The sequence below is a fragment of the Triturus cristatus genome, chromosome 10, assembly GCF_964204655.1.
Source record: "Triturus cristatus chromosome 10, aTriCri1.1, whole genome shotgun sequence".
Classification (NCBI taxonomy): Eukaryota; Metazoa; Chordata; class Amphibia; order Caudata; family Salamandridae; genus Triturus; species Triturus cristatus.
The window spans coordinates 273,539,275-273,554,308 of NC_140593.1; the positions used below are offsets into that span (position 1 = coordinate 273,539,275).

General features: G+C 42.9%; 1 protein-coding gene across 2 annotated transcripts in view; it reads left to right on the forward strand.

Annotated features, from left to right (window-relative positions):
• Positions 1–15,034, forward strand: part of PEX1 (peroxisomal biogenesis factor 1) — an 831,513-nt gene that overhangs the window by 487,209 nt on the left and 329,270 nt on the right. For both annotated transcript variants that reach the window (XM_085631051.1, XM_085631052.1), the window contains exon 17: positions 6,708–6,772. In XM_085631051.1, coding sequence (XP_085487177.1) covers positions 6,708–6,772 — 65 coding nt within the window. The remainder of the gene's footprint in view (positions 1–6,707; positions 6,773–15,034) is intronic.

Sequence of the window (15,034 nt, forward strand, 5' to 3'; positions counted from 1 at the left end):
GCTATTCGCAACAGAGTGTCCCTACGAGTGGAACATGTACCGAGAAACCAAAACACGATAGTAGACACATTAAGCAGACTAAGGTCATTTTGTCACAAATGGGAACTGGATCAGGAAACTCAACTGTATCTTTCTCAAGTGGGGCAAGCCACGTCTCGACCTCTTTGCGACCCCCCCCTTGCCTCCCCACGAAAAATAAATGTTAGTTTTTCACTGGCGTCAACATCGGGGATCTTTGGGAGGAAAGCATTTTTAATGGCATGGTCTGGCATCTTTGCCTACGCCTTTACTCCCATTCCTCTCCTCCCAAGAGTCCTCATGAAGATGTAGGCTGAACCGTGCAGGATGATTTTCGTAGCTCTGCCCTGGCCACACCAGCGCTGGTTCACAGAGATCTTTCGTCTCTTGGAGAAACCTCACATTCAGTTGAAACCAATACCATCTCTCTTAACGATGTCCCAGGGCCAAGTGTTTCATCCAAATCCCAAATCCCTTCATTTATCGGCCTGGCTCCTGAGCACACTGAGTTCGCCCGTCTGAACTTATCTTCAGACTGCCGGTGGATACTATTCAGAGCCCGAGCGTAGAGTACTAACAAGACCTATCGCCTTAAGTGGAAGCGTTTTTGCATTTGATGCCAGCAAGCTAGCATGCATCCGCTCTCTTCGCTTCAAGAGATTCTTCCTTATCTCCTGCACTTAGCAAAATCAGGATTGGCTCATGCATCCCGCAAGGTCCACTTGACAGCTATCTCCTGCTTTAAGAGATCCTCTACTTTGCCTTCCTTATGGTCCGCTAGAATTGTTATACAATTCCTCAAAGGTCTCTTCAGGGAGTTTCCACTAGTAAGACCTCCTCCACCTCTCTTGCAGTTCAATACTGTTCTTTCACAGCTTATCAAGCACCCGTTCCAATCCATTCACAGAGATGATCTGAAGTTCATTTCCTGGAAAATTGCTCTCCTTATCTTTAACGTCTGCCAGGCAAGTGAGTGAAATTCATGCCCTAACCATTCAGGGACTTTTCCTACAATTTTGGAATGATAGAGCGGTTCTTCGTATATGAACTCCAAGTTAATTCCTAAAATCCCTTCAGAATTTCATATAAATGAGTCTCTCATTCTCAGAACAGTTTGTCTAGCTCCAACAACTCCAACTGAGAGAGTCCTTCATTCTTTGGACGTCAAGAGCTGTTTAAAATTCTATTTATAAAGGACTTAACACTTTCACTAATCCAATCAACTCCTTTTGGCTTACAGCACGTCTGAGAAGGTTCATCCTCTTTCTAAGCAAGGTACTTCTCGATGGATCTCCATTGCCATTCCTTATGGTCATCAAGCAGCTGGTAAACCACTACAGATGTCTGTGCACACCCACTCTACCAGAACTTTTTCTGTCCCATCGGCGCTATTTGCTGGTGTGTCGCTCCAGGACATCTGCTGTGCAGCTACCTTGAAGAATACACACACCTTTATCAGGCATTACTGCTTGGACTCATTGCATCAACACAGCAGTGGGTCAGGCCGTACTGCGATATATTTTCCAGTAACGGTGACCTAGGTATGCAAATCTTTTTCTTTGCTCTGTATTCTTGTTATGCGTATATATACATAATATATACTTTGTGAGTAAAGGTGTTTATGTATCTCGTATAAACCAAAGTGGGACAAGGGCCTTTATAATTGAGGTCCGGCATACATGCCCTGCAACATATAGGTATAGGTACAACAAGCTGGTATGCAGTTCTTATGTGGGGGGAAGCAAAAGGAAGTTGTCGGAGAAGGAACACTAATAGGGAATCAGAGAGCTCCAATAGGAGCAAGGGCCCTCACACACCTCAAAGGGTGTCATGCTTCATCATAGGGCAGCTCATCGTCGGGCCGGCGCTGCAATGCCCAACGGGCCCCGCAGGAGGGCTCTTTGCCGGAGATCTTCGATGTTGTTAAACCGGTTTGCCCTATGTGATGAGGTGGTGGGGTCAAAGGGTTGTGAGTAGAGTGGTGTACGTGATGTCTAAAAATAGCTATAAGTGTCCGGAAAGTCCTTTATTAGCTGGACACTGATACTATGGCCAAAAGCAGACTACAAGAGTCAGGGCTGGCAGGACAATGTGACCTGCTGCAGCTCAGTATGTGTAGTGTGAAGGGATGGTGTATTAAAAGGTCGACATGTTTCATGCCTTTGTTCTCCTAATGAATGAGTGGCGTTTCTTCAGGACCGGTGTGCAAGGGGTTCCTAATCTACTCTCTGATTAAGGAAACAGTCAGAGGATTCCTAAGGTGTAACGTTCCTATAGTGAGGATTCCAAGGTGATCCGGGGTAAGGGACAAAATGTCAGGTTGGGTAAAACCGTCCTTCTCGCGGACCTATGGGTTCCGGAGCGGGGGCCTCAGACTGTGCGTCCACACCATCCGCAACAATGACGCAGGGCACTGGCCTCCAGTGCAGAGCTCCTGAATGTGGGAACTACCCACATCTGGACGCCAGGGACGCTGGTGACAGTGTGCCGGCAGTCCCAGTATAAGTGCCATGATTCTAATGGATAGGCTGCTGCAAACATCCTATCAATTAGACTACCAATTACACCCCCTCCCTCCCCCCTCAGCATAGGAACTGCATACCAGATTGTACATTTATGTATCTTGCACATGCTCAACGGTTTTTAAAAAAATGCGTGCTTGATAACTGCTATTTATTCTGATTCAAGCACATGAATCTATGAAAGTTCCAGTACTGGAGTAAAAAAAAAATGTACCTGTAAGTCTCCACTACTGGAATGTTTCGTAGATTCACATACTACCCACCCTCCTCCCCTGGGATGCTCAATTTCTTTTCTCTCTCTTTTTTTTGGGTGTATGAGCTTTGAAAATCTGAGGTACTGGAGCTTCTCACCAGAGTGTTCTAGAAGTTAGGGCAATCTGTTTTGTTCAAATCTATGTTCTGTCTCTTTTTTTAAACAATGACCATGGTATGTTGAAAAATTAAGGGGCTTAGGGCCTTTCTAGCCTATGTTTAACTCTGCATTGCTATCATAATATATTGTGGGACTCCCATCTCGATGACGGCAAATTGTTCAAGCATGTGAGTCTATGAAAGATTCTAATACTACATCTACAGGTAAGTAATTTATTTTCTTTTATACAGTATATATGATACGAAAGAGAGTCATTGGTCAAAAAAAATGGGCTGGCATTCACTCTTAATTAGATTGTGGTTAGGCTGTCCATGGGAGGTACATGTGCTCGCTGGCGATGGCCCACCTAATCAGTGTTTAGAATATTTGTTGCCAAGATGAGACAGTACCCTACCTGTTCAAGTGTAGCAATGGTTGTCCTTGAAGTTTTGATGTGCTCAAAGGTGTTTCATTTTTAATGTTATAGATGAGCAAGTAGAAGTTATTTGGATTTACTGGAAACACAAGTACAGATGTGTGCAGCCAACACGTATTTCGCTGCGGCTTTATAACCTAATATTGTGAGTGTCCCTGTTAATGTCTTGTGGTCTTATTCTAAATAGTTGTTTTGTAGCTAATATTTTGGTCTCAAAGTTTGCATTGGTGCATTCTCACATTGAGAAATGTTTCATGTACAACAATCAAGGTGGTTCTATTCCTTTTCCTAACACATGCCAGTCTCCTGGGCTATATACATAAACACTGGGCAGCAGATGACCATGAACCACCGACATATGAATAACTAAGAGCATTACACACAATGGGGCAAGGCTGCCATATAGTGCTATTGCTCTATAAGGGTCTTCGCATCCATCTCCTTGCATCGCTTGCAACACTAAGAGAGAGGTGGGACGCAGATCTTGGCAGGGAACTCGCAGATAGGGGATGGGAGAGTCTGCTGGAGTATTCTAGGAAGGTGTTTCGAAACACAAGATTTAAATGTATTCTATTTGCCATTTTACATCAAGCATACTTATCGCCATATAAACTTCACCGTTTTTACCCAGCAGCATCCTCCATATGTTCCCGTTTCCGGAAGAGGATGCCGAGTTATTCCACATGTTGTGGGCTTGCCCGCACCTATCCGAATACTGGTCTGGAGTGGCACAGTCATTGTAGGAGGTCACAGGCCAGACACATTGGAACACAGTAAACTGATGCATATTGGGATTGTCTGCGGGATCTAGGGGCTTCAGGGTGGGGACTTCATCCGTAAATCTGGACCTATTGTTGGATAAACACCTTCTCACCAAGCCATAGAAGACCCCAATGTTAACAGACTGGGGGGGGAGGACCTCTGTCAGTGGGGCCTGGTAGAAAGCGTGGCTCTTAGGCGTGAAGAATGGTGTGGTTTATGCAAGACCCCAAATTCAATTGAATGGGACATCCACTTGGGAAGCTTTAAATCACAAACTTTAGACCCTGTGGGGCCAGCTGGTTCCCAATGAGCAGCCGTTCAACTGTTCTGATTGGATCATGTCTTCTTAAGTGCAAACATTCAGGGCTCATTTTCACCCATACCCACCAGGTTCACCCCTAAAACATATAACATTCATCTTTGCCCCTGGTTTCACCCCCCATTCCCCCTCCTTTCCTTTCCATCTTGAGGACCCTCATTGATGCATAGTATTATAAGTTTGGTTTAGGGTCAGGGTGAGTGGGGATTTACATTCCAATAACTGATTCACTGTCCAAGGTTAGTATTCATCTTTGGTACGATTGCTCTCATTTCTGTATGTTATTACACCTACTAAGTTAACGTTTTGCAGCTTGTACACTATTGTACATGTTTTGTATTGGCCAGCTTTCTTAAGTAATACTGTTTGCATTTCTGATAAAATGCCAAAAACTTTGTGGTTAAAAAAAAGGTGGTTATATTCCATAGCAGCAATTTTCAGTTTCCCTGACAAACGTTGAATCTCATCTATATATCTTATGAATTTAGAGAGAGATTGTGTGACCATTATTTTGTCTAACATAGCCTCCTCTTCAAGGTATATTCTGAAATATTTGCAGTTTCAAGCCAGCATATGATCCCATTGAAGTATGAGAAGTTTGTAAATAGAATCTATATAGGTCACTGAAGTAGGTGTCAAACAGGATTTAATGAATGAGTTACATTAAAAATTAGATTTATATTCATAATGTCATATTATTTAGGACTTGGCAGAGGCATGGCCCCGCCATAAACTAGCTGAGCTCCCACCCCACTAAATCGACTTTTCCTCTGCCTCTTTTAAAAATTACAGAATTCCAATATTTTTAATGTAAAACCTCATATGGCTCCTCCATGAGAAGCCTTTAATCAAAGATTGGTCTTTCAACTATAGAAAGAACCTACTTTAAACCAGTAATGCGAAATGTCCATCTTTCGCCTTTCATCTGTTGATTAACATGGGAAATCCTGGAGAATCTTCCTCCAGTGGATGCAGAACCTTTCACACTGTTTATTCACATGGTTAATCGAAGTGGAGTCTCAATAGAGCGGGTGTTGGGGCTCCACCATCCCTATTTATGCAGTGCATGATGAGTGCCAGACTTAGCGAAGGTCAGGCTCTCAGACGTCCTCATGTCACGGTCAGGCAGCCAGGTGCTTTTCATGTCCAGATGCTCATGTCCAGATGCGCATGTCCCCCTCTCCCTCCAATCCAAGATGTGCCGGATTGAAGATCTCTCAGCACAGAGGGCAGTGACATCAGCCCAACAAACCCTGTGAAGATTCTTCACCTGATGACACATGGCAGTGTCACTGATAGTCAGCCCTGGGTGCTTTAGGTTTAAGTGCTGGAGTGCCAAGGGATGATTGTTAATCAGTGACGCCTCAGACCACCCTATCTCAACTCATCACATAGTGGAGTGGGATAAGTAAGTCTCACTGACCCCACCTTGTGATGAGTTAGGAAATGACTGTCTTAGGCTCACACTTGACAAGGTTAACCAATGAGAGGAGGCGGTGGGATCATCAGGTTCCTGCTGCCTGTCTGAAGTCTTCTGCTCTCTCTCTCGGGCAGTCATGCTTCCCAGGCCAGTGGCTTCCATCTTCCACCACCCACCATTGCTGCGTTGTATGTGAATATTCTATCACAGCCACAGTAAGTGGTTCTTTGAATATTTGGGTGTACGTGAGTAGAAATGCATGTGAGTATTTGCATGCATAGGATTGTGAACAGATGGGTGTGGCTATGTATTTGTGTATGCTTGTGACTGGGCAGATGCATCCATATGTTCCTGTGGATGGGTGAGTATTGGTGAGTGTCTGTAAGCAGGCATGGGTTTCTGATTTGATGCAAGAGCCCCTGATGTCCCACAACATTAAAAGTGAAACAGCCACCACTGTTTAAATGATTATACAATTACAGAAGGCTTGTGTTGTGATTTAAAATTCATTCATGCATTATTGTGGGGCTGACTTTGCATGCCAAGATTATTGTTCTAGTTTTATCTTGTCTAAAATGGTCTTCGTAGTTTGCTTTTAATGTATTTATTTCCAGTTCCTGTCTTTGAGAGACAGTATGTGAAAACAATATAGTTAAACTTTATAATAGCCTTAATCATTAAAAGCTATGACATAAAGTCTAAGGATGGCAGGGATTCAGAGAGCCAATGAATACTGCAAGGCATATATCTGTTTCCATTACATTTTATTTTGTCTGTTGGTCTGTAGATATCAGTCTTTTTGATAAATAAAATCTTTCAGAAGTGATTTTTGATAAAATAATAAAATAACCCTACCGTCATTGTTAATCACTTCACAGGGCCCTGAGCTGCTCAGCAAATATATTGGAGCGAGTGAGCAAGCTATTCGGGATGTCTTTACGAGGTTTGTTATAGTCTAAACTTTTTCATCATATTTACTGTGCAAAATCATGAAATATTAATGTTTATCTTGTAACTCATTTAAGGTGATTCTCTGTAATTGACAATTCTACCTTATATGTTTATAATGCTGTACTGTAAATGTTTACATTGTGTGACCACTTCAACTGGCTCCCCTTTTACATGATGAAAAAGTATCTAATTATTTTTGACATGCTGTTATGGTGTCAGCATGTTTTCAAGAATACTGCGTTCAGTAGGCTCCAGTGACTTCTCCAGGACCGTGGCAAATCTGGTCATAAAAGGTATAAGAAATACAGTAAAAAGGATGTACTTGCTTGCATGTAGCACTACTAAATGGATTGGAAAGGAAGGTTTCATCCTCCTGAACTTGACTTGACCACCATCGTAGTCACTCTCAAAGCGGGTTTCCCCCCGACCAATGCCCATTGTATCGCCTGATTTACCTCATAAATGCTGTGATCAAGATCTATGCCAAGGTCCTGGCCCACAGACGTCTCTGAGTGGTAACCTTGCTTGTTCAGTCAGGCCAATGGGGCTTTATCGCTCACTCAAGTACCCAACACTGCATTCATAGTGTACATATTGCACTGGTGCAATGCTATAAGGTTAAGGATCCCTTTGCACGCATGCTCATAGATTTTAAAAAGTATTTGACTCCCTTGATTGATCTTTCCTGTTCCAAGTACGCCTTATGGTATTTAGGCTCTGTGTTCTATCCTTTGTACAAGTTCTATATGTTCACCCCCAAGAACATGTGAAAACAAATGGCATCCACTCACCCCTGTGCCTCATTTTTAGAAAAACCAGGCAGGGGTTCTCTAACTCTTGTATTCAATTCATTTTACTCAATGCTTAATCCGTTGATATTTCACAGAAGCTCAAGAGTCAAAAGTGGGTTCCACAAACCTCTGTGAAATATCAACGGATTAAGCATTGAGTAAAATGAATTGAATACAAGAGTTAGAGTAAAAGGCTACAGGAAATATACGAAGAAAAAAATATTGAGAGTAAAGTTAAGAAATATTTGAAATTGATTCATTGGACCCAAAACTCATGGTGTGGCAGTGCAGCCCGATGGTATCTGACAGTAGATTCCAATTGTGGTGATATAATTCTACAGCGCAAAGAAACGGAGCGCGAAGCGGGTTATTGCACGCCGTTAAAAGCACTATTGCAAAAGAAATGGTAAAAGAAAGGATTACAAACATGGATAATGAGGAGTGCATCTCTTTCCCTGAACTGCATCAATAGTAAATTTTACCCTCCCGCTATCCAACGCTTTCCCTACTGTTGCACTCTCTGGAGTGGGAATAGTAATTTTTACCCCTACACTATCCAACGCTTTCCCTATTGTTGCACTCTTTGGAGTGGGAATAGTAATTTGTACCCCTACGCTATCCAACGCTTTCCCTACTGTTGCACTCTTTGGAGTGGGAATAGTAATTTTTACCCTCCCGCTATCCAACGCTTTCCCCACTGTTGCACTCACTGGAGTGGGAATAGTAATTTTTACCCCTACGCTATCCAACGCTTACCCTACAGTTGCACTCACTGGCGTGGGAATAGTAATTTTTACCCCTACGCTATCCAACGCTTTCCCTACTGTTGCACTCTTTGGAGTGGGAATAGTAATTATTACCCCTACGCTATCCAACGCTTTTCCTACTGTTGCGCACTCTGGATTGGGAATAGTAATTTTTACCCCTACGCTATCCAATGCTTTCCCTACTGTTGTACTCTTTGGAGTGGGAATAGTAATTTTTACCCCTATGCCATCTGACGTTTTCCCTACTGTTGCACTCACTGGAGAGGGAATAGTAAATTTTTCCCTCCCGCTATCCAACGCTTTCCCTACTGTTGCACTCTCAGGAGAGGGAATAGTAATTTTTACCCCTACGCTATCCAATGCTTTCCCTACTGTTGAACTCACTGGAGTGGGAATAGTAAATTTTACCCTCCCGCTATCCAATGCTTTCCCTACTGTTGCACTCTCTGGAGTGTGAATATTAATTTTTACCCCTACGCTATCCAATGCTTTCCCTATTATTGCACTGTCTGGAGTGGGAATACTAATTTTTGCCCTCCCGCTATCCAACGTTTTCCCTACTATTGCACTTACTGGAGTGGTAATAGTAAATTTTACCCGCCCGCTATCCTACGCAAAAAAAATAGCATTTTTTAAATTAATATTACGTTAATATATATGTATTTTTTTTTTTACTTACATTAATTATTTATTAATTTTAAAGTAATTTAAGTATTTTTAAGTATGTTTCAGTTAATTATATGTTTTATTTCATTAATTTTACATTAATTTTAAGACATTTAAAATAATTCGATATTGTGACTAACTATATTTTTTTACAACGATATTTTGGATTCTATATTTTTGTACTTACCTGTTTGGAGATAGGGCTTCGATATTTTGGCATTCTATATTTTTCCTTCGATATTTTGGCAATTCGATATTCTTCTCGATATTTCGTCAGTGATCCGTTCAGTTACTATACACCATAAGTCACGCAGAATATGACCAACCCCAACTTGTTTACTAATTGTTTTTGTTCTGTAGTTCAGACTTTGATTTTTCTGCTATTGCATCAAATTATCCATTATCATTTGAACAGACATAAAATAACTGAAGCGGTCTGCCACAAACCACTGACCGCTGTAGGACTCTAAAGTAGTCCATAACTGCATGTCCTGAATAACTACATACTATGACACCATCTTGACATCTTACAATGACATTCATATGAGGAATTATTTTAACCACTGCTTCGAGGTGTTGTAGGACGGCATACGATACCCTCTAAAGATATATTCTCCAATATTGTAACTGAATTTTGCTTGAACGAGGGAGACCTCCATCTTGCTACACTCTTTGTCCTGTTAAATGCATATATGGGGATCTTGTGCTAGTGTATTGGCTTCACTATGGAGTAGAAGGATTATCTGAATTCCCAATTGGAGAAACCTAACCATGTGGTCATTGCTATGAAGGAATGGGAAACCGACATATGAAGAGGAAACCAAATAATCTGTAGTTATCAGAGAGAAGTCATCTAAATTTGACCCATCAGTGCTTGTACCATATCTTCCATGAGTCAATGGCATTACATGTAGGAAATTGCGACCAGTTGGATTTTCTGGCATTTTCAGGTTGAGGGCAGCCATGCTATGTAAACGGACTTAAAATCCAACATTGCATGACATTTTTATCAGGAATGATTTTGACTAAGTTCTTCCCAGCAGATCTCCAGTCCATCTCGCCTCGTAAACTATGACCATAAAAAACTGCGGTAATCAACTTCGTGGCCTCTGATCATAAGAAATATAATGACCTGCAGAGCTGTTCAAAGTTACTAACTTACTAAAACTATGAACTGTGCCCCTATTTCTTACACTTCTTTCCCATCACACTGTTAAACAATGCGTCTAATAACACGATAACCGCACCTTGGTGGTCATTACGCAGGACATGGAAATACTTCCCATATATGATCAAAAATAAGACTGCTCCTTTCCAGCCATACACCCTACACAGTGTACTGTGCTACCCATGTATGCAAGTGCTTTTGCAGCCCACATAGGGGTAGTAAGCGGTATATAAATGTTACATGACAATACAATACTGTTGAGACCATGTTTATTTTATTAAATTAGCTTGTGAGCTGACATTACTAGAGTTGCAGTTGGTGTGTTTCAGTTGCTTTCAAAGTGCCATTAAAAAAGTAAGCTCTTTTCGGTGACTTGTCTTTTTACAAGTCTCACAGTGTCCACAAGGGGACTGCAAGTTACAGGAGGAAAGACCCCATTGGTTTTGTTTGATATACTGAAATGGTATGTTCAAAATCAGTACGAACCAGACAGCTTGTATAGTTGATATCTCTCTTGTAGGCTCGCAACTCTACTTTTCAAGCGTAACCCCATTGGTGAAGTCTTGGTATAAGGCCAGCTCTGTGTGTCACACAGTCCTCCTCATGGGAACACTGTTTGGAGGTTCTCTTGAAATTTTGATAAGAAGTTTCAAAATGGTTCAAAATGATAACCCTGGGCTGTGTGTGAATCCACGAGCGTTCAAAATTGTTGGCTGGGAAAATCTCCACATGTAAACAGTTAAATTATTTTCTTTTGTACAAATTGTTACATTTGAGGTGAATGCCACATTCTTGAGGTTATTTAGGATTGATTTAGCATTACTGCAGCAAATATTTTTACCAGACGGGTCTGATACCGAATAAATGTATGTGAAAGCCAGTTGAGGTATATGTTTGCTTCTTTAGGAGTGAAGGTTGTGGCTGTTGATGTCCCACTAATTTGTAGAAACAGTTTTTTTAATCAAAACCACTTCTATACACAGACCTTGAAATATCTCCTTGCTCTTTCTTAGTGACTACAAATATTTATTGAGGTTGAGAGCTTTCACCATTTTACTCGATCCACATGGTTTGTGAATTACTAGTCAGTTTCCCTTTGAATTTGTGGAAATGTTGCAGGCCTGGCACCTATGAAAGCCAGTAGTCGGTCACAAGCTTCTGAACTCTATAGTTGTGTTTGTTTTCTATATGATAAAAAGAAATCAAACCACTCCTTGGATCCAAGCTTGGAAATGTCATGTTACAAAGCTGTTTAATTTTGGTAAAGCTTTTGTTTACATAGCCAGTACTTGTCTTGCTCATAACATAATTAATATTTTATGGTATGCATGACTGACTTCCCCTATTCTATCTATGAATGGTTGTGAGGACTGGGGATCAGTAAGTCACGTATCTGCTTAGTGGCCCTATGTCAAGTACTTAACTCACTAACACGGAGATATTGAATCTCACACTTGTAAAGAAAACAGGGAAAAAAGACGTCACTGAAAACTGTGGGCTGTTGGATAAAAAGTCTGGGTTGACTCAAGGTATCACACAACTAGGGCAACTTAGCAGCATTGCATTCACCTTTCACAATCCTCTCTAGAAAGCGAGAAGATATGAAGCAGAGTTGGTCACCTGTCGGCATTAACCTTGGAAGGCTGGCAGGACTGTGGAATATCTCATTAGTCGGTGGCCGCTGAGAGTGCACCACAGGTGGTCCACGAAGGCAGCCTGGGTTAGCTCCAGGTGCAACCTGCGGCCACCTAGTTGGTCCCACTCGCCACAGGGGTACAACACAGGCCCCCTACACCCAGGCTACCCCCATCATCACTAGCACGTTTATCACCATCTAGTCTGGCGGGACCAACAAGGCCTGATATCCAGCAATCCAGCATTTCCAGCAAAGCATCTGGGACAGGGGTGTTTATGCTGATCACGCTATTGTGTGAGCGGAGCCGTGGAAGCTGTGGGTTGTGAGCATGCCGCAGGTCCCGGGTTTCGCCTCCCCCTGCCCTCGCCTTCCAACACTGTAGAGGGACCAGCACAGCGGCATAGCGGATGGTCCAAGTGGAATAGTGGAACAGAGTGACACCTGAGCCCACATCAAAGATCAGGCCAATTTAAGGAGTAGAAGCAGAGCGACCACATCAACTGGAAGCACTTTGCAGGTCCCGGTAGCAATCCTAGTAAGAGGCCTTACATAACCCGTTTAAATTGGGAGTACACTGAACTGGGAGGGCCAATCACTTCGGCATTCCAGCAGTAACAACGCTCCACCAGATCAGATGGGACCCAAAAAGGAGGACATTGGACGCTCAACTACGGCTTCAGATGGAAAGGACAGCCTGCAATCGCCCATTAAAAGGATTACAAGGAGCACAACTTTGCCTCCAAGCCCCCAAAAAATTCTTCAGGCCGCTCCGCAAAGAGGATCAATTATGAATTTCTTTGAAAGAAGTGGCAACCCCAGTACTATCCAGGACATTGTTCAGGAATGTCAAATGGACAAATCTCAGGACAAATTACCCACTGGTTCCAACACGCTCGTCCATCATGCAATCAGCAACACAAGTGAGAGCAGAAAGCCCTCCCACTACCACTACCCATATACTCCCAAAAGAGGATCATTTTCAAGCCCGGCAAGTTGGGGAGAGCAGGAAGCGGAAGTTTCTCTTCTTATCACCGGGGCTTTTATTGGCAACATCACACTTACATCCAAAGAAAAGGCATTCAACCCCTCAATTGATGGGAAACATGAGGCAATATCGACAAATGCGGAACATGCGCCTGTGACAGTGGCACAAATCCACTGGCACAAATCCACTGGACCAAAAGTTACGACCAAGAAGGCCAGAATACCGAGCCTCTTCCGTCAGCCCAAGCGCTGTCTCACCCATAGGGAATTCACCTTTAGACTCTCCAGTGGCAGGGGACTTTACTGCCTCATTCCTCCAGAAACTGGGGCAAAAGAGTGAAAGAACTTTGGAGCTCACCCCATGTGGAGTCTTTGGTACAAGAAAAAGGTATCATCCCCTTCTATCTGTCTGGCTTCAGGTCACAGTCGCGGACTTAGGACAACCTCATAGCTTTAGCTCACTTACCAGCTCAGGCGGTGAAGAAGAAAAACCTACCACTGTTTTCCTGTTTCATCAACTACAGCACAGCTTTTGACAAAGTGGATTGTTCAAGGTTATAGTGGAAACTAGACAACTGGGGAATTCCATCCAAATTATTAAATGCAATAAGATCTCTATACGAGGATACCAGGGTGTGGCTTAAAACAAGCTCCCACACAGTGACCCCCAAATTTGCCACAAAAAACAGGCTTAAACAGGGCTGTGTGTTGGCACCCATCCCCTTCAATCTGTACACCGCAGATCTGGGGGCTGCTTTGCATGGTGCCAACTTAATCGCTCCCAGGCTGGGAAGTGTGAGGCTGCCGGTACTACAATATGCTGATGATACAGCAATAATGGACCACACCAAAGTGGGCCTCCAAAGAGTCCTGCATGCCTTGGATAGCTTCAACAAGGCAAACTCACTGACGGTCAACCAGGGAAGACCAGGGTGTTCGTCTTCGGGAGATATCATTTCAAAAGGCAATCACAATGGCTCTTGGGCGATTTACAAATTGGCACAGTGGCTTTTTATAACTATCTTGGGGTCCGGTTCTCAGAACGGGGGAATGTAAATATTCATTTGAAACATCTGAACTCCAAGGCCAAGAATATCATGCACTCGCTAAATCGCTAAAACAACTGAGCCAACATCCGCTAAGCACTACAGCAGGACCAATACTGACGGTACTAAAAGCAAAACTGCTTCCAGCTATCAGTTAGGATCATCTGGCCTTCCCAGGATCGCTAGATGCTTTTTTAAACCTAGTCCAAGCTAAACCATACAAATCAGTGTTGCTTATTCCACAGGCAGCCAGGAAATCAAGGCTGAGATTGGAGTTCGGCCTTGAGAGGCTGGACCTGACGTGCCAGGGGGACCTTATAAAGCTATACCGAAGGATCTTGAGGGCTCCAGCCGACTCCCTAAGATACCAACTGAGATCCGCCTTAGAGGAGGAAGGGACAGCTTGGCATGACAATCTTGGCCACACTACCAACACTTTGATGATAGAGGCAGCAAGTCTGCGACTATGGAAATCCTGCTCATGGCCTGGAAGAAGGCAGTAAAAAAACAAGTCTGTGAAACATCTTTTGCTCAAGACATCAAAGCCCTCCGCTCAAGCCCTAACTTAGAGCCACTGAACAAATCATATAAGCCGGGGAAAGCTCAACCCTACCTAAGCGAGGCCCTGACACTGCAAGTAAAATACTTTTTATGAGACTAATAACGCTACATATCACAGATTTCAATCCAGCATGGGCACGCAAGGGGGAAAATACAGAATGCAGGCTGTGCTCCTTTCAGAAGGAATCCTGGCTGCACCTTCTGTGCTGCTGCCCCAAACTGAATAATGAATGCCAGCGCCTTCTTCGCCCGATTTGTATTGTCAATGTGGCATAGACCTGCAGAGAGGCCTCTGCCTTATGTTTCTCCAAATCAACGACAATTAATCTAGCAAGATTGGGGAAATTAACGCATCTGATCTGGATTGCCATAAAAGGAGTCACAGGAATGCAACCTCGCTCCTGTAACTGACATGCCAAATCATGCTGAAACAAGCAGGATGGTCCCTGATAGGCACTAAGGGTCCCACCTTGCTATTTAGAACTATCAAGTCCGAGCATTTTAATGTTTTGTATCTATTGTTTTAAGCATAAATGAAATACTAGTAATATTGGGGACTGCACTATGCGCCCGAAGTGTTGTTGTTTTTACTGTAACGATTTTAATTAATTGAACAGTCAATAAAATACAAACGG